Here is a 17,692-nt window from a genome sequence, read left to right on the forward strand (position 1 = left end):
AGTGATAAAAAAAAAAAAAAAAAAAAAAAACGGTATGCTTATGAAAATTTAAGTATGGAGAGGCTATAAGGAGTGTGGAGAGTTGGAAAAAGTATGAAGTTTCCTTAACGAGGTAAAATACAAATACTTACATGGATTGGATTGTAGTAGATGCAGAAAATACTGGCAGCCCAATTACCCTAGAAGAGAGAGCTAACATTGAAGTCTCGTCAAAACTCCCTATGAAATTCAAGTAATCGTGAATCATACTCTGAATAGCAATATTTTTAATCTTCTCAGAGAGTAAGTTTAGGGGAAAGCCTTCCAAGATCAAGGCAGCCCATATCACTGTCGATGACCGAGATTTGTCCTGAATAAAAATAGACTCACAAATCTCATTTAGTTTAGAATGTGCACCATATGTAAGTAGCATCGTTATACACCTAGCCATTTTTCTCAATGCAGAACTGTGATCAAGAACTAGTTCTGATGATGCCAAAAACTTCATTACTGAAAAGAAATTAGAGATGACACCATTCACCAGCCCATCATCAGCATAGCGCAGCATAAAGCACCAAAGTTCCATAACAATGTCCCAACAAAGAAAATGAGGATGCAAGAGATTGTCAAGTAAGAAGGATTGCAGTTCCAGCCAAGCACAGCTCGAGGAGACTGCAACCATGAAAGTCTTCAATGCATGCACCAGAGAAGAGAACAGAGGCTGCCATTTTAGCTCTGTAGTTTTTCCAGAGAAATACAAGAAAGGAACTTGCAGGAGAAGAACTGATGCATAGACATCTTCTTGAACTAAAATGTCCAAGAGCACATCGAGTTTTGTCGTGATCAGTAGTTTTGTATCATCACTGAGATCGAAAGAATGCCTCAACAGATTAAGTAGAAAATTAATGCGACCAAGCAATAAGGTTTTGGCATCCTTCATGTCTTCACAATTAGTGTTAAAAATTCCATTCATTGGATCAATCCTAAAACAATTGCTGGGATCTCCATCTGGATGAGAACACCTTTCACTCGTGAATAACAAATCCATAATCCCAAGTTTCAGGTCTTGCTTTAGATCGGTGGTATTTAGAATACACTTGACCAAATCCAAGCACGTTGTCTCCAAAAGTTCAGTGATTGCTTCAGCTACAGTTCCCAGTAACTTTTCATTGCTTAGCGAAACTTTATATGTCGAGATCGTAAGAACACAAAGAATAATCTCCTTATGTACTAGATATGCCTGGCAAGGATAGAGGCATGATATTTTCACAGCATTAATCAAGAAAAATTTAACTGGAAGAAATATCCGTCTGGCTTCACTTGCAGAGACAGCTTCATTTGTTACAGAAGACCAAGTGGCTGCTGCACATTTCAGAGGCTCCATAACAAGTGAAACTAGATTTAGAATAATGCCTGCTATGTTCACCTTTGATGCTAACACCCCATTCCCAAGTTGAAGCAAGGTAAACACTCCTTTCCATGACACGTTGAGAATTGTCACCAATCCTCCACCACCTTTGGCAGCAATGGTGCCCAGTTCGCATAATTTCTCAATTATATACTTATGCACGTTGATGACATGGTTAACAGCACTGCTGGTTAAATCAAAGTCTTCACCAGAGAACTCTCGATCTAGGGCTTGAGAGTGAACTTCACAAAATTTTATCATCGCATCAATGACCATCTGCACAGCTTTCAATATTTCTGGGCCAAATTCACGAATCCTCTACAAAGAGAAACAAAGTAGCCATGATGTCAGATGAAGGAGAAGTAATTAAACATCTTTTAGACTAAACAAGCAACGAGGATCACACCTGATTCAAGCCAGAATACAATCGCAAAGAGAGAATAAACAATGGAAACTTAAGATATTTTACCCCAACATCAAATGTATCCATTTTTTAAAAATCAGATTTGATTATGAGAGAAAAGAGAAAAGAACAAATAAATTAGAAACAAGAATCCTAGAAGTGTTACTCGCAGCATCTTCCCAGATTTCAGCCAAGATAAGGTGAGTTGATAATACTTTTAGCCTCCTCGTGGGTTTATAATTCATCTAAGCAGTGGTATTGAGGTTACTAGCCTCCAGTTTGATTAGGTGACTTTATCAAAGCAGTTTGAAGAGGCTTGTACAACAGTTTTCTTGCCAATCACACAATTCCTGGATGTTGACAATATTGTTCCTCTAAAATTGACCTTCAAAGTACAATTTTTTTTTCTGAGTTTGATAGCAAGGAAAAGAAAATAAAGAAAATTTGGAAGAGCTAACCATTCAGCTTCTTAGCAACAAATTAATTTATTGTGCAAGCTGTTAGAACCTGAATTTCCGAAACCGATTCATTCATTAAATTCAGCTGTTCCAATATGAAATTCTCAACCGTATTCATCAACGCCTTATCTTCTGAAAGAGGATATCTTGCCAAAGCTGAAAAACTGGCAGCAGAAAATTTCACTGCATCCAAAAGAAGCTGCACAAAGAAACTTAATGTCAGAGAACAAACCTGCTGGAGTGTAATGAAACAATATAGTTAAAAACACAATAATTCCACTCCTAACAAGAAAATAACTGAAAATAAAACACTATTTATACTTAAGCCAGCACAAACTTGAAAAGGAAAAACATCAAAGAAGAAACCATGGAAATGGCACAAAGCTTTAAGGAGAAAGAAATGTATTGGTCCCAGGTATAGCTCACAAGAGTGCCATGGGAAACTTTATATTCTATCAACTGGCTCAATTTGAAAAAAGAAATTTACTTGACATAATCAAGACGGCTAGTTAGTTTTATAACTGGTACAGAAATCCATGGACACCACTGGTTATTCAAGAAAGAAATAATGGATATGAGATGACGACTATCAATGTCGATGATTGCATATCACACAACGGACTTCATTTTCATAGCCCGAATAGGAGATCTTTAACATATTTATGTTAGATTTTTGGGAAAACAAATATTAGAATAGAGATCCGTTTCAAAATTGTTTCAAATTCAGGTGAAGAGATAGTTTTAGGTAAATAATTTGTTGATAAAGAGTGTTTATCCAAAAGAAACAATTAATCTAAACATGGAGTAGAGCTAGAAATATTTTATATTTATCGATAATCTTAAAACTACATGATGTTTCGAATCTACATTCCAAAAGACCCTGACTAAATATCGTAATCTAATATAAAATTGATTTAAGTTGATGGAAGAGCATCAATTAAGTGTGTGCAGGAGTGTATTCACCAAAAATCTACTTGGCCAGCATAAGATGTACATCAACTAATATTTACCACCTGAAAAAACAGGTTGGAATGCTCTTCTTCCTGTAACTCCTGGATTGACATGAGCGTCATCTTTAGATGCTTTCTACACCAGACACTTGCCTGAAGAAAAATACAGCACTATTAAATATCGTAGAAGGTTATCAACTCGTATATTAACTTATATACAGAGCGAAAAATGCTTCGTGTAGCAGATAACAAAAATGTTTACCTTAACTTCGAGTGTGAGAAACTGTGCTAGACAATCGGCTTTGTCCTTCTCTATACGTTTTACAGCCACTAGTAGTATCGTTCTGTTCAACAAGCATTGCGTCACATCCAAACAGGTAAAATCCTCCCAAAATATCAATCTCTCCGTCAAGGTATACAAACATTTACTCGGAAGAGAAAGATATAGCAAGTTTTTCAATAAATGTTTCAGTCTAATAAAAACTCGGTAGTAATAAAATTAAGAAAAACCAGATCAAAGATTGCGTCAAGCTTTAATTAACTGCTAATTACATGCAGCTGTGAAAGTTAAATGCCGATGCCTCGTATTCAAATAGTATCACCGACGAAAGACAGAGCATTAAAAATGAAAAGAATCGCAGAGCGGATACTGTAAGGCTTTCGACTAATGAAATCAACTCTGATTTACAAGATAAATCCAAATCCTCCAGTTTCTTGAGCAGCTGAATACGACTCTCGACGACCTGTAAAACATAAGTTAGCAATTAGCCACTGGAAGGAAGTATCTTCCGTTCACCGAAATCTAGTGGCAGAAATTGAACAATGCTCGAGAGAATAGTAAAAGAATTCGTCCAGAAAATGAATAAAACATTGCAAATGTACGAATAATTCTGAATATCTACAATTCCTTGCCTACTCAATCACAGTTCGCAAGTCTTAATTAATGATCGAATTCAACTTAAATTCATCATTTGAGAGTCAGAAGATAAGGAAATGAGATGAAATGAATAAAATAGCGCTTACATCTGACGACGAAATGGCATCGATAATGCTCTGTAAATAGCTGTTTGACCTACTTCCCTCCATCGCTCCGCTTGCTCTCTCTGGACACTTCAGTATTTGAAGCTTTCCCGCCTTCAATTTTAGTAAAGAATACGAGTATTTTATATGACCTTATTTCCATTTTTGCCCGAGCCCATAAGCCCAACTATATTTTTTAAAAATTATTTTAAATTTTAAAAATTATATTAAGTTACAAATTAAATTGTGTTGTTCGAAGAAAAAATTAAATTATTTTAAAAATTATATTAGGAGAAAATTAAAATTTAATTATCTAGCTTAATGTACTTTTCACTTTGATCTATCACGTGGTCGATTGTGGTTTTAAAATTGTTAAAGAGATTTCCACACATTCATTTATAAGGAAGGAAAAAGTTTCCACCGGTAAAGAATGCTTGGACTACAGTGACAACGAGGATGTTGGGCTCACAAGAGAAGTAGATTAGTTTCCACAATTTTATAAGGAATGCTTTGACTCTGGGCGTTGTGTCAGCGAGGATGCTGGACTCCCAAGAGAGGTGAATTGGTTCCCACAACTTTACAATGAATGCTTTGACACGGGGCAGTGTACCAACAACCATGTTGGGCTCCCAAGAGAGGTGAATTGCAAAAACTCACGAATCGAGTGGAAACTTCTTTCTACCGGACACGTTTTTTAACTACGAGGCTGACGACCATACGTAATAATCTATAGCGAACAATTACGTCTAGCGGCAGACTTCGACTAATACAATTACGTCTGTAGGTGGTGTACATGCAAAATTCCATCAACAATATAATAAATTTAGGATAAATTATGTCTGTATTTATTTCAAAAATTGTTTATTAATTGTTAATTTATTTAGGTTAGCGTCTCTAGTTTATTTTTAATAAGATAACACTAATATTGAATAATAAGTTATTTAAAATTTCAAAATAATAACTACATATATTAAAATTTCAAATTTTTATAAAACTATATAAAAATAATTTAAAAATACAAAATAATTTTATTATATAATTTTCAATAAATTTTATTTTTTAAATGAAAATGGTTAGATTAAATTAATAAAAAAATATATCAAACTTTATATTTTATTTTTTTAAAAATATTTTTAACATTATTAAATTTCCCTAATATAGAAATTTCAAAATATAATTTAGAGTTTATTTGGATGGGAAGTATTAATAATTTATTTAAAAAATATCCTAACGAACTTAAAAAAATATTAAAATAATATTCTTACCTTTCCAATTTTCATTAATAACGTTTCATTTTTTAAAAATCTAAAAGTTGAAAGTTTTATTTAATAAATTTCCATAATATAAAAGTTTCAAAATATAATTTAGAGTTAATTTTGATGGGAAGTATTAATAATTTATTTAAAAAATATCTTAACAAACTTTAAAAAATATTAAAATAAAATTCCTACCTTTCCAATTTTCATTAATAACTTTTTAACTTTTTAAAAAGGTAAAAAATATACTTAAATATTTTAATTTTCATTAATAACTCTTAACTCTTCAAAAATCTAAAAAAATATACTTAAATATTTTACCTATATCTCTACAAATATTAGTTTTTGATAAAATACAATTTTCAATATTTTTATTATTATTCATTTATCTTAATTATAAATAATTAATAAAAAAAATTAAAATAATATAATTATGAGTTGAAAGTTTTATTTAATAAATATCCATAATATAAAAGTTTGAAAATATAAGTTAGAGTTAATTTGGATAGGCAGTATTAATAATTTATTTAAAAAATATCTTAACAAACTCAAAAAATATTAAAATAATATTTTTACCTTTCTAATTTTCATTAATAACTTTCAACTACTTAAAAATCTAAAAAAATATACTTAAATATTTTAATTATATCTCTAAAAATATTCGTTTTTAGATAAAATACAATTTTTAATATTTTTATTATTATTCATTTATCTTAATTATAAATAATTAATAAAAAAATAATATAATATAATTATGAGTGGAAAGTTTTATTTAATAAATTTCCATAATATAAGAGTTTCAAAAATTTGAATGGGAAGTATTAATAATTTATTTTAAAAAATATCCTAACAAACTTAAAAAAAATATTAAAATAATATTCTTACCTTTCCAATTTTCATTAATAACTTTTAACTTTTTAAAAATCTAAAAAATACACTTAAATATTTTAATTATGTCTCTCACAATTTTCAATATTTTTATTTTTATTCATTTATCTTAATTATAGATAATTAATAAAAAAAATTAAAATAATATAATTATGAGTTGAAAGTTTTATTTAATTTTTTTTATATATAATTTAAATTATATTATTATTGGTATGACAAAAATAAAAATATAAATATCTTCGAACACTAGATCTGCGACTAAAAATGGAATTCCTGTACATTTATTGAGATCAAATCAGCACCATCCAAATACGTAAGTCTTAATCTCACCTGATTTTTATTTATTTTTTAATGTTTTTTATTAATTAATTTTAAATTCTATTATCAAGTACAAGATTATAACTAAGTTAATATGATTTTGTTGTTGTCAATCTGAGCGTAGTTGAGTGATTAAGATATATTATTATCTCAAATTCAATCAGAAAATTATACGAATGGAAGTTACGATTATAATATTCAATCAAAAAGTTTAAGTTACGATTATAATATGAATACACCTACTCATTTACGTCTCAAAATTAAATTAGATTTTGAAACAAAACTGCAACGGCTATTCTTGCCTGGACCTTTATAGTGAAGTGATTGAGATTTTGGATAAAAAACTATTTTCATAAGAAATTATGTAATTATATTTATAAATGGAAAATTGTTTTTTAAGTAAAATGATTTTTTTGAAATTAATTTATCTTAATTATAAATAATTAATAATGTTTTTAAATGATTTAATTAATTTTAATTTTTTTTATAATATTTAATGACTTAAAAGTTAATAAAAATATAAAAATTTATTTAAAAATACAAAATAATTTTGTTATATTGGCAGACGAATTTTCTTAGGTACAATATTTAAAAAATACATTTATAATGGGATGAAAATTATTAATAATTTATTTTAAAAATATGGTTAAAAATTTAATTTTAATTTTCAAATTTTCATTAATAAGCCTAACTTTTAAAAATATAAATTAAAATCCAAACTAACATCTAGATTTTCAAAAAAAAAAAGGAAAATTATAGATCTTTCTTAAATATTTGAAAGTCTAATGATATTTTTAAAATAAAATATCAACGAAATTTCATTATTAATTTATAAAAAATATTTAAATTAATATAATTAGTAGTAAAAAGTTTTATTTATTTTTTTATATATAATTTAAATTAAACTAATTTTCTATTATTATTGGTATGACAAAAATAAAAATATAAATATCTTGGACCACTAGATCTACGACTAAGAGTGGAATTCTTTGTATATTTATTGAGATGAAATCAGCACCATCCAAATACACGGCTTTATTGTAAGTCTTAATCTCACTTGATTTTTATTTATTTTTTTAATGTTTTTTATTAATGAGTTTTAAATTCTATTATCAAGTACAAGATTATATAACTAAATTAATATGATTTTGTTGTTGTCAATCTGAGCCTATTGAGTTAATAAGGTATATTAAATTCGATCAGAAAGTTATACAAATGGAAGTTACAATTATAATATTTAATCAAAAAGTTTAAGTTAGGATATGCACCTACTCATTTTCGTCTCAAAATTAAACTGATTTTGAAACAAAGCTGCAACGGCTGTTCTTGCCTGGCCTTTATAGTCGGAGTGATTTGAGATTTTGAAAAAAAACTATTTTTATCAGAAATTATGTAATTATATTTATAAATGGAAAATTGTTTTTTTGAGTAAGATGATTTTTAAAAAATTAATTTATCTTAATTATAAATAATTAATAAATTTTTTAAATGATTTAATTAATTTTAATTTTTTTATAATATTTAAATGACAGTAATTTCAATCTTTAACCCATTAGAAGGTTAAAAGTTAATAAAAATATAAAAATTTATTTAAAAATACACAGTAATTTTGTTATATTGGCAGATGAATTTTCTTAGGTTAAATTTTGTACACAATTTAAAAAAATTATTAGTAATTTATTTTAAAAATATGGTTAAAAATTTAATTTTAATTTTTAAATTTTCATTAATAACTCCAACTTTTAAAAATATAAATTAAAATCCAAACTAACATTTAGATTTTCAAAAAAAAAAAAAAAAGAAAATTATAGATCTTTCTTAAATATTTGAAAGTCTAATGATATTTTTAAAATTTTCATTATTAATTTATAAAAAATATTTAAATTAATATAATGAGTAGTAAAAAGTTTTAATTAATTATATTTTTTTCTATATTATTTAAATTAATGGGAGAGATTTAAGTTTAAAAGCTTAAAAAAATGGCAAAAAAGGAAATATTTATTTATAGAAAAACACGTGGCATGCATGCATGCAGTCATGCAAATCAGCTTACAAACACAAAATCAAAATACTACCTATAATAACATTAACAAAACGAGATAATTGGGTGGAAATTAACATTTTAACATCAATTTATGGCCGAACAGAGCCACCGACTGGAACGACGCCTGCTCCGCCGTCTCCACCACCGCCTGATCCTCCGATCCCGCCAGTTCCACCATTTCCACTGTCACCGCCGCCGGATCCTCCGACCCCACCAGCTCCTCCAAGTCCATGTCCAGGTATACCACCAATTCCGCCACCTCCGCCAAGTCCATGCCCAACTATACCACCTATTCCGCCAGCTCCACCAAGTCCATGCCCAGCTAGACCACCTATTCCGCCACCTCCATGCCCAGCCACACCACCTATTCCACCACCACCTCCTCCTCCGCCGCCCATACCGCCGAGGCCACCCGGGTCACCAATTCCGGCGAAACCTCCAATTCCACCAAATTTCCCGATCCCAGCAGAGCCACCCAGCATCGGCATACCCAACCCTGCATACCTGTTTAATTATAGATTTCAAAATTTTAAAAATTAAAAGAATTTAATTTTCAAAATTAGATAAAAATTAAAATAAAATAATTATCAAACTTAATATATATATTTTTTAATTTAATAATAGTTTTACACGTACCCGCCCATGCCAGCAAATCCACCAACTCCGCCGTAGATAAAAGTCTTCTCATCACGACCAGCATCACCACCCGCCGCCAGCAACTCCGCCGCCTTGACTTGAACGGCGTCCACGAACTGCACCTTCTCAGCACCGGGAACATTACGCGCCGCCGTAGCCGCCGCAACAACAGCCAGGAAGAGCATTACAAAGAGCTTCTCCATTACCTCTCTCTCACTCTGTATCCCTGAATTTGCATGGGGCAGCGGGGAGGGGTTTATATAGGGTGGAAAATGGGAAAAGGAACAGTTGGAGGGCGTAAATGCAAAGGCAAAGTCAAGTTGTGGAGGAGTAAATAGCAATTAAATTTAATTGCACTGAGACAATGTCATTCTGGGAAAGAGAAATTTTTAAATTTTGTTAGCAGAGAGTTAGTTGAAGTCGTTTTGAAATACGAGAAATATTTATGGAGGTGGAACGCCGGCATGTTGATTCCTTTGCATGCCCGGAATACGTCTGTTCCGTCACCATTTTTTCTATTTTAAAATATAAAAACAAAATATAAATTCATTAATATTTTATAGAAAAATATAATATTTATTTTTTAAAAACGCTACGTCAATGACTCTCCACAATAAGCTCTCATGGTTTTGTTGCTCTCCCGAACGGCTTAATACCAATGGAGATAGTATTCCTCACTCATAAACTCATGATTTTCTACTAAATTAACCAATGTGGGACCCACTCCCAATAATCCTCAACAAATAGAAGAGAGAAATAGAGTAGGTTGTGAGATTCCACATCTGTTAGAAACGAGAACGAAATATTTTTTTTATAATAATAAAAATTGAACATTTATATTAAAATATATTATAATAATTAATTATGAAATATATTTGCGGTAAAATATTCATTCGTTAATAATTCGATTAGTAAGATATTTTATTTTATTTTCAAGATTTAGTTAATTTATATTTTATATATTTATAAGTATTAATTGGTATTATCAACTAAGAAATACATGCTTTCTATTTCAATTCTATTTCGAGACTATTTATAGTATTGAGATTTAATATAATAAATTAAAAAAAAATTAATAAAAATAAAGTACATTGTAAGGATGGCTAGTACTAACCGCCCAAACCGTTAAAATATGGTGAGAGTAAACCCCTCGTACCATATTAGGGTTTAAGATTTGGCGCCTTGAGACTGAAATTTTGTACTTGGAGCTCGACCGAATCATGTGAGCGGGAATCAGCGAGGGCCGAGGGAAAATGGCAACAATTGCTGCTTCAAGAATTCGATCGGTGGTACCTCGGCCAGTGACAATTGTGACCGGCAACGCCAAGAAGCTTGAGGAAGTTCGAGCAATCTTGAGCAGCGCTCTGTTTCTTTTTCGGTCTCTCAAGCTTGACTGTACGTTCTCTCTTTCACTTGCTTCTATTTTTTCGATCTTTTGTGTACTTGTTTGAATTTGTTGTGTTATTACAAGCAGTGTCGGAGCTGCAAGGCGAACCGGAAGCTATATCGAAAGAGAAAGCTCGTTTGGCTGCTATCTAGGTGCACATTCTTCTATATTTGTTGATAACTCGATTAAGAATCACTTCAGATGAATAGAAGGCTGAATTTAAAATTGTAAAAGTAAAAAACAAATAGTCAATGCTGTAATTTTTGAAAAAATTGATTAAGAATTCGAGTGTTCTGTTTAAGAGAAATGAAATCTAGAGAAATGATGAGAAAGAAAACACAATTTTCAAAAATAAAAAACCAAACGGTTATCAAAATGGCCTAAACAATGAAATTTAGATATATCAGTTCTGTTCTAGTCGAAGATACTAGCCTCTGCTTCAATGCCTTGAAGGGTCTTTCTTCCAGAGTGTATGTTTAGATCATTAACATGTGGTTATTGTCATGTTTCAGGGCCATACTGTAAGTTGCTACTTTATCAATTCCCCTGTTGAGGTGAAGTTTTGTTTATTCTTAGCATTTTGATTGAAACATTACGATGATGTCATTGAAAGATAGATATATGTTTAATAAAGTTATAGAAGAATTCAATTGAAGGCCCCGTCTGATTCTAAGGGAGAGAAGGGTCTTTCTTTGTCCAAAGATCTTACATGCTTGAAGAGAAGAAGGACTTGATTTCCTTAATTACCCAAACGATAACTTTTTCCGTATAAAATTTGATCTCTGCTTCTTTGTCTCCATCTCTAAAATTTCAACAAAACTCATTGAGATCCATCCACAATAGGATCCCAATTGAGTATGCATAAGAAGCATATTTTATGTCTTTAATTCACTAAAACTCCTCTTATTGGCATAAATATTGAGGTAGCACTCTGCTGGATAGTTCTTTTTCCTTGGGATGTAATGTGGAAAAGCCGCCATTTCTTTTTGAGCATTCCCGTTGGGACAAAAGTCTGAAAGATGATTGTAAAGTGGAGTAGCTTAACTTTTTCGAACGGTGGTCGGCTGGCACTTGCTCAATTGTTGATTAATAACCTCCCTTTTTATTCTTTATCCTTTTTTAAATCTCGCAAGGGTGTAACAAATATGATTGAATGGATGGTTAGGAACTTTTTTGTGGAATGGGGGTTTATCAAAGGGTTCTTGCAGCCATCTTGTAAATTGGGGGAAAACTTCCCTTCCCTCTTCATTATGGTGGTTTAGGTATTGGGGCTTTTCTTCAGAAAACAGCCTGTTCCTCAAGTGGCTATGGAGGTTTAACCAAGAAGAGAATGCTTTGTGGAAGATGTTGGTTCCTAGTATTTATGGTATTTATGGTATTGGAATGGTTTGAAATTGCAAAGAATAGTGATTTTTTTTTCGTTTTTTGGATTTTGAAGCTCGTAGTGGGAGGAGACTGAAGTCTTGGAAAGATAGGTGGACTGGGGAAAACACTCTTGAGGCTACTTTTCCAGACATTTATGGTATTTCTATGAAACAAAAAGTTACAACTGCTGATTGCTGGAATGAATGAATGAGGGATTGGACTTGGGCCAAAGAAGAGGGCTCTTTGGCTTATAGAAGTTCAAATACATAAGATCTTCAAATTGAGTGTGAAAATTGCACCCTTTCTCCTACGACCCGCAGCATTTGGCTTAAAAAGGAAGAGGAGAGGAGAAGAGAAATTTAATATCAGAAGCTTTCACTAAGAATCATTGTCAATGAGTATGAAATATAAGTTTCCATTTCCCATGTTGAGAAACTTGACACTATTATGAGGTAGTGATTCTATATTGCAGCTGGCTATTGAGTATATCTATGCCAGTTAGTTTGGTTAAGAGAACAAAACTTGATCAAGTATAATGACGAAGAGGAGCGTAGTTAAGGCAGAGGGAAGGAAACATTCGTGTTGAAGTCAAGTGCATATGCTAGAAAGGCCAATTTTTTATGATAGCAATCCAGTGACCATCCTTAAGAGTCCCCCAACTTAGTGAGATTATGCTTCTAAAGGGTCTAACTGGGAGTTCAGTGTAAATTCTGGTTGTAGGAACATACATACAAGTCTGGGATTGGAAATAATTTTGGGTGTTAGTGCAAGGACAGATAATTGCAGCTTTTGGTAGTTGATGAATGAGAAGTTAGTACAATCAAGGCCAGAAGGAGAAGAAGAAGCTATTCAATTGGTTGAGATCACTTTAAATTCAGTGGTCGTGTAAATGGTACCATAGACAATCCCAAGGGTGTATTGGCAGTCAAGAAGTTGATGATGATCGACAATGAAGCAACCTATAATTTTTTTTGTCTAACACAGGAAGCTACAGATTAATCACGGGTATTAGAATATCAGTGGTTAGGCAGTGTGCTATTCCTTATTCCATTTCTTTCCTAATGCATATTTGTCTAGTTTCTTACTCATTGATGATCTCAGAAAATTTTGCTGTTCTCAAAATAACACTATGAAAATGAGTTCTCCAGATTTTTTCTATGTTGCACTAAAAAGTTGTCCTCATTATTTGATCTATTAGGGAAAATTTGTTCTTCCTTCTTCCCAGGGGCCCTTATGATTTTGGTTGGAATCCAATCTTTCAACAAAATGGTTAATTACCAAACGTAAGCTTACTGACTCACTGTAGAACCATACTACAACAAATTCGATCCAAGTTATAAATAAAAGTTCTAACATATTTCTGTTGATTGCACTTTATTTGGTAGGTATGCCGAAATGCACAAAGGAAGAAAATAACAAAATATCTCATTTCTCTTGCGCCGGTGAAATCGCACTTTGCTGAAGCTAACTGTACTTACCATTTCGAAGACTAAAGGTCCTCTCTAGCTCGCCCCGTCATGAGTATAACAGACTACTTACAAGCTTTTTGCAGCAATGCTGACAACTAGAATTTTCTACACTAGTCCGTTTGGTTTTAATTGTAACGGTTAAAGTCTTCCGCTAGCAGATATTGTCTTTTTTGGGTTTTCCCTTTCGGGATAACCCTCAAGGTTTTTAAAACATATCTGCTAGGGAGAGGTTTCCACACCCTTACAAATAATGTTTCGTTCCCCTCTCCAACCACTCCCTTTCGGGGCCAGCGTCCTCGTTGGTACTCATTCCTCTCTCCAATCAATGTGGGATCTCACAATCCACCTGCCTTCGGGGCTCAATGTCTTCTTTGGCACACCACCTGGTGTTTGACTTTAATATCATTCGTACTAGCCCAAGCCCACTGCTAGCAAATATTATCATTTTTGGGCTTTCTCTTTCGAGTTTCCCCTCAAGATTTTTAAAACGTGTTTGCTAGGGTGAGATTTTCATATTCTTATAAAACATGCTTCATTCCCCTTTTCAACCTAGGTGGGATTTCACATTAACGCTCTTTAAAATTCCAGGTTAGAAACCACCCTCTATTAGATGTGATAGATGAGAATAGTTGTCATTCCAAATTCCAAATTACAAATTACAAAGAGTAGATGTTACTTTAGACATGAATGAAAGATTAGAAGATGGATAAGAAGGAAAAGAAAATAACACCAACGATTGTCATAAAACATATTGCTTTCAAATGTCAATACAATGAACTAGAAATGAAAAGAGGTTAGGATGGGTGGGAAGCCACAACTCAACATCTTTAAAGTTCATGTCTGAGGCTGAGGAGTTGCATTTGCAACTGAAAGTGAAAATTCATCCTTCTGATTGCGCCTCCTTGTACATATCCATTGGGGAAATTTTGGGCCCAGAAATGGAAATGGGTCCATTATAATACAGATTTCTATTTACAGTCCCTACAACCAAGTAGTATCCAATGGGCCCAACTCACATGCTTCCCTATTTGTTTTTTCGTCCTCCAACGCCACAAATTAATACTCTCCACTGTTGTTTTTTAATATCATTTTCTGATCTGTTCATTTGGAGACCCCATTTGCCAAATGCCATCTGTTAAGACTACGACATAGCTGTCATTTAAATTCTTCCCTCAATTATTTAAGTGAAAATAATAGTTATATGATTATTAAGTTGTCTCGTGTTATATCATGTTAGGTTTTGAAAAGTCTTGTTTATTTAAAGTTGTCATGTCTATCTTAATAAAATCTAATGTTAGATACACATAGTTAGCTTTATTTAGATTGTAGATTGTTAGTACCTTTGTTTTACCTGAATTTTAATTTAGTTCTTATGTTATGCAATGAGAAGTATTCCATACATATTAATTATATTAATCCGATATTCCTTTTTTCCCTTTGATTGTTAAATTACAAATTTAATCCTTGTGGTTTGGACTTTGGTGAATGTGAGATCACACAATGGTGGAAAAGGGGAACGAAACATTCCTTATAAGGGTGTAGAAACCTCTCCCTAGCGCACGCGTTTTAAAACTGTGAGGCTGACGATGGTACGTAACAAGCCAAAACAGACAATATCTGCTAGAGTGGGCTTGAGTTGTTATAGTGAAAGTTAGAATTTAGTTCCTATATTTTCAAAAAGTTAAAATTTCGTTCTTATAATGTGACAAACCCTTATAAGGAGTCTAACGTTAAGCACGTGAGAGCGGAAGTAATTTGTAATACAACTTAAAATTCTTTCCCCAATTCCTACCTGTTATTAGGCAATATCTACCTGTTATTAGGGAAGAAAAGGGGGAAGGAATGAAGGAAAGCAAAAGGGTTGGAAGGCATGTGAGTGAATGTGGCACTAGAATGTGAATGTAAGGTGGGTTGGGAAGTTGCTTTCTTTGATTCTAATTCTATGGTGCTCTTTGAACAGTTTATTTTCAGTTGTAAAGTGGAGCATAAGCCTACCAATGTGCTGTAGAATAGTCAGTCATGAACTGAATTTAGTTCTTGGAATGAATAATGACACTTTGGAATACTTCCTTCAAACTCATTAACAGAAAGTGCGCTTTCACTTCAAAGTTTTAGGTATTAAGTTGCCTAACATTATTTGTTCATTCTTTATAGCATCTATCCTTTTTCCTCCTTTGCCTAAAATGATTTCAAAATTAAATAGTTCATTTTCTAATTCTCTTTTCTCTTATATTTGTTTAGTGGATAAGATATTACTTATTACAAGCTCTATAGTACTTAGTTCTTACCATATTCATATGTTTCTGTCATTTAAATGATTAATTGCTATTGGAATTCATTTCACTTCAAATATGGTCAAATGTTTGATGCCTTGTAACAAAGGGCATGGAATTTGTTATTTGATGCTGACTTTGACTTCCTATTTGACCACTGCAGGATATCATTCTATTTTCAAAGGAGAGCAAATCAATGTGCATTTATTAATTATAAAGGTACTTTTTTAATTAGTATTGTGTATTTAACTTTGCATTTGACAAAATCAAATATTTTTCACAATATAAGGTTGTTTTTGATTGTTTTGATGATCATATAAATCTTTAGAATACTAACGATAGGTTTGAAAGTGATTTTAAACCATTTTAAAGTTATTTTCAAACATGTTCTAACTCTATTCTAATAGTTTTCTCGTGAAAGTCAGTATAATTTAGTAATAGTTGATATATATCATTTTCTTTAATATCGAGATCAAATACAGGTACCTATACTCGGAAATTAACTGTTTGTTTTTTTTTCCTCCCCCACCACTTTAAAATTGAAAAGGGGTATCAAAATTTGCAAGCTTTATTGGTAGGGGAAGGGCATAAAGGTGGAGAGAAAAGGGCAGTGATGATGACTTGGTAGCATGTGGGAAGGCACATGCAAGAATCATCAACTGCCTCACTAAATGAAAGTGATTGCCAATTACAAAACAACACAATCTTAGTGAGTATCTTAACTTCATTAATCACTTTTATAAAGTTCTAAAAGCCCTTCCTTTAACTCTAAAAGTTAATTTAATTGGCTACCTTTCTTTTGTTTTACAAAGTTAATTGAGTTCAAATCACCTTCATTTTCTTCTTTAACCTTTTCCTTTTTAATGTAAATAACTTTGACGGTTATCGTTCAAACACGCGACTTGAAAGACTTTTGATTTAGTATTAGTGTTAAACCATGGTTAATTTCAAAAGTTTAAAGTCGAGTATGTATATTATAATCATTTTGCTTGTTAAAAGTAAGTTTCTTATGAACAATCTTATTTTTCACAAATTCTTTTTGTTTGAGAGATATTTAACAATAACAAGGTGTATGAAAAGAGTTCATAATCAGGTTAAGTTGGATTGTCAGACCGTTTAGATTTATTTCAATCATTAAAAAAATTATACTACATATTACATTAATAACTCAAATATCACGAAACCTAAATATCAAACATTCATAAATCATAACATATCACTAATATTTATTACAACTATTGTAACATCAAATATTTTTATTCTTCATTAACAAATCTTAAAAGTAAGGTATGGTTGAGTTGTAAATCATATTTTTGAGTTAGTTGGGTTTATCCGACCAATAAAAGCTCCAATCCGTGATCCAAATTTGGAAAAGAATCTAACCCAACTAACCCTACTATGGTAGCTTAGATCGTATAAACCACCTCTAATAAAAGTGGAAAAGAGGAGCGAATTAATCTTTGTATTTTCAAGTAGAAAATGAATACGAAAATAAGACTAGATGGGCCAAACATATTTAATTTGTCTATCTATTAACTCTTTATGTTCAAGATATTAGTGAACAAAAAATATTGAGTTTTAAAACTCAACCAAATGAATTTAATTCACATCCCTTGTCAATTCCTAAATTACAACTATACCCTCCAAGAATAATGAAAAAAAAGAGAGAAAGTAGGTGAAACTTGAAAGATAGAGAAGGGCATATCAACAATATTTGCTATCATCTTCAGCAAACTTTTGCTTTGATAATTCAATGTTTGACAAACATACTATAGCTTGTATCACTAAACAGAACGAAGTGTAAAAAATAAAAATTAAAAAAAAAAAAAAAAAAAAAA

At 31.6% G+C, this 17,692-nt stretch overlaps 2 protein-coding genes and 1 long non-coding RNA gene across 10 annotated transcripts in view; 1 reads left to right on the forward strand and 2 right to left on the reverse strand.

Moving 5' to 3' along the window:
- LOC111452603 overlaps positions 1–4,324 on the reverse strand; it is a 9,047-nt gene extending 4,723 nt beyond the window's left edge. For all 6 annotated transcript variants that reach the window (XM_023093416.1, XM_023093447.1, XM_023093430.1 and 3 more), the window contains exons 1-6: positions 4,222–4,324; positions 3,849–3,941; positions 3,461–3,595; positions 3,262–3,351; positions 2,298–2,447; positions 132–1,705 (exon numbers count right to left, since the gene is read on the reverse strand). In XM_023093416.1, coding sequence (XP_022949184.1) covers positions 132–1,705; positions 2,298–2,447; positions 3,262–3,351; positions 3,461–3,595; positions 3,849–3,941; positions 4,222–4,284 — 2,105 coding nt within the window. In that variant the 5' untranslated portion in view covers positions 4,285–4,324. The remainder of the gene's footprint in view (positions 1–131; positions 1,706–2,297; positions 2,448–3,261; positions 3,352–3,460; positions 3,596–3,848; positions 3,942–4,221) is intronic.
- Positions 4,325–8,768: 4,444 nt separating this feature from the next.
- On the reverse strand, positions 8,769–9,587 carry LOC111449466 (glycine-rich protein 5). 2 transcript variants are annotated; one of them, XM_023089380.1, is made up of 3 exons: positions 9,361–9,587; positions 9,098–9,228; positions 8,769–9,067 (listed from the first exon to the last, which is right to left on the reverse strand). In XM_023089380.1, exons 1-3 carry the CDS (start codon positions 9,561–9,563, stop codon positions 8,814–8,816), a joined length of 588 nt encoding a protein of 195 aa, XP_022945148.1. In that variant the 5' UTR covers positions 9,564–9,587; the 3' UTR covers positions 8,769–8,813. The 2 variants fall into 2 exon arrangements, with proteins under 2 accessions (XP_022945148.1, XP_022945139.1); XM_023089371.1 differs by having other exon boundaries at positions 8,769–9,228.
- An 885-nt stretch (positions 9,588–10,472) lies between these two features.
- LOC111453062 lies at positions 10,473–16,700 on the forward strand. 2 transcript variants are annotated; one of them, XR_002712222.1, is made up of 6 exons: positions 10,473–10,755; positions 10,835–10,899; positions 11,260–11,301; positions 13,498–13,607; positions 16,018–16,073; positions 16,402–16,700. It is a non-coding gene; the product is annotated as an uncharacterized LOC111453062 (long non-coding RNA). The 2 variants fall into 2 exon arrangements; XR_002712218.1 differs by lacking the exons at positions 13,498–13,607; positions 16,018–16,073; positions 16,402–16,700 and having other exon boundaries at positions 11,260–11,402.
- Positions 16,701–17,692: the final 992 nt, after the last annotated feature.

Source organism: Cucurbita moschata, unplaced genomic scaffold, assembly GCF_002738365.1.
Source record: "Cucurbita moschata cultivar Rifu unplaced genomic scaffold, Cmos_1.0 Cmo_Scf00001, whole genome shotgun sequence".
Taxonomy (NCBI): Eukaryota; Viridiplantae; Streptophyta; class Magnoliopsida; order Cucurbitales; family Cucurbitaceae; genus Cucurbita; species Cucurbita moschata.

Excerpts from the sequence above, each read along its gene's own strand:
- LOC111449466 (XM_023089371.1), bottom strand. The coding sequence starts at position 9,563 with ATGGAGAAGCTCTTTGTAATGCTCTTCCTGGCTGTTGTTGCGGCGGCT. Across the intron at positions 9,229-9,360 it reads GGATTTGCTGGCATGGGCGG|GTATGCAGGGTTGGGTATGC; the intron begins GTACGTGTAAAA and ends ATAATTAAACAG.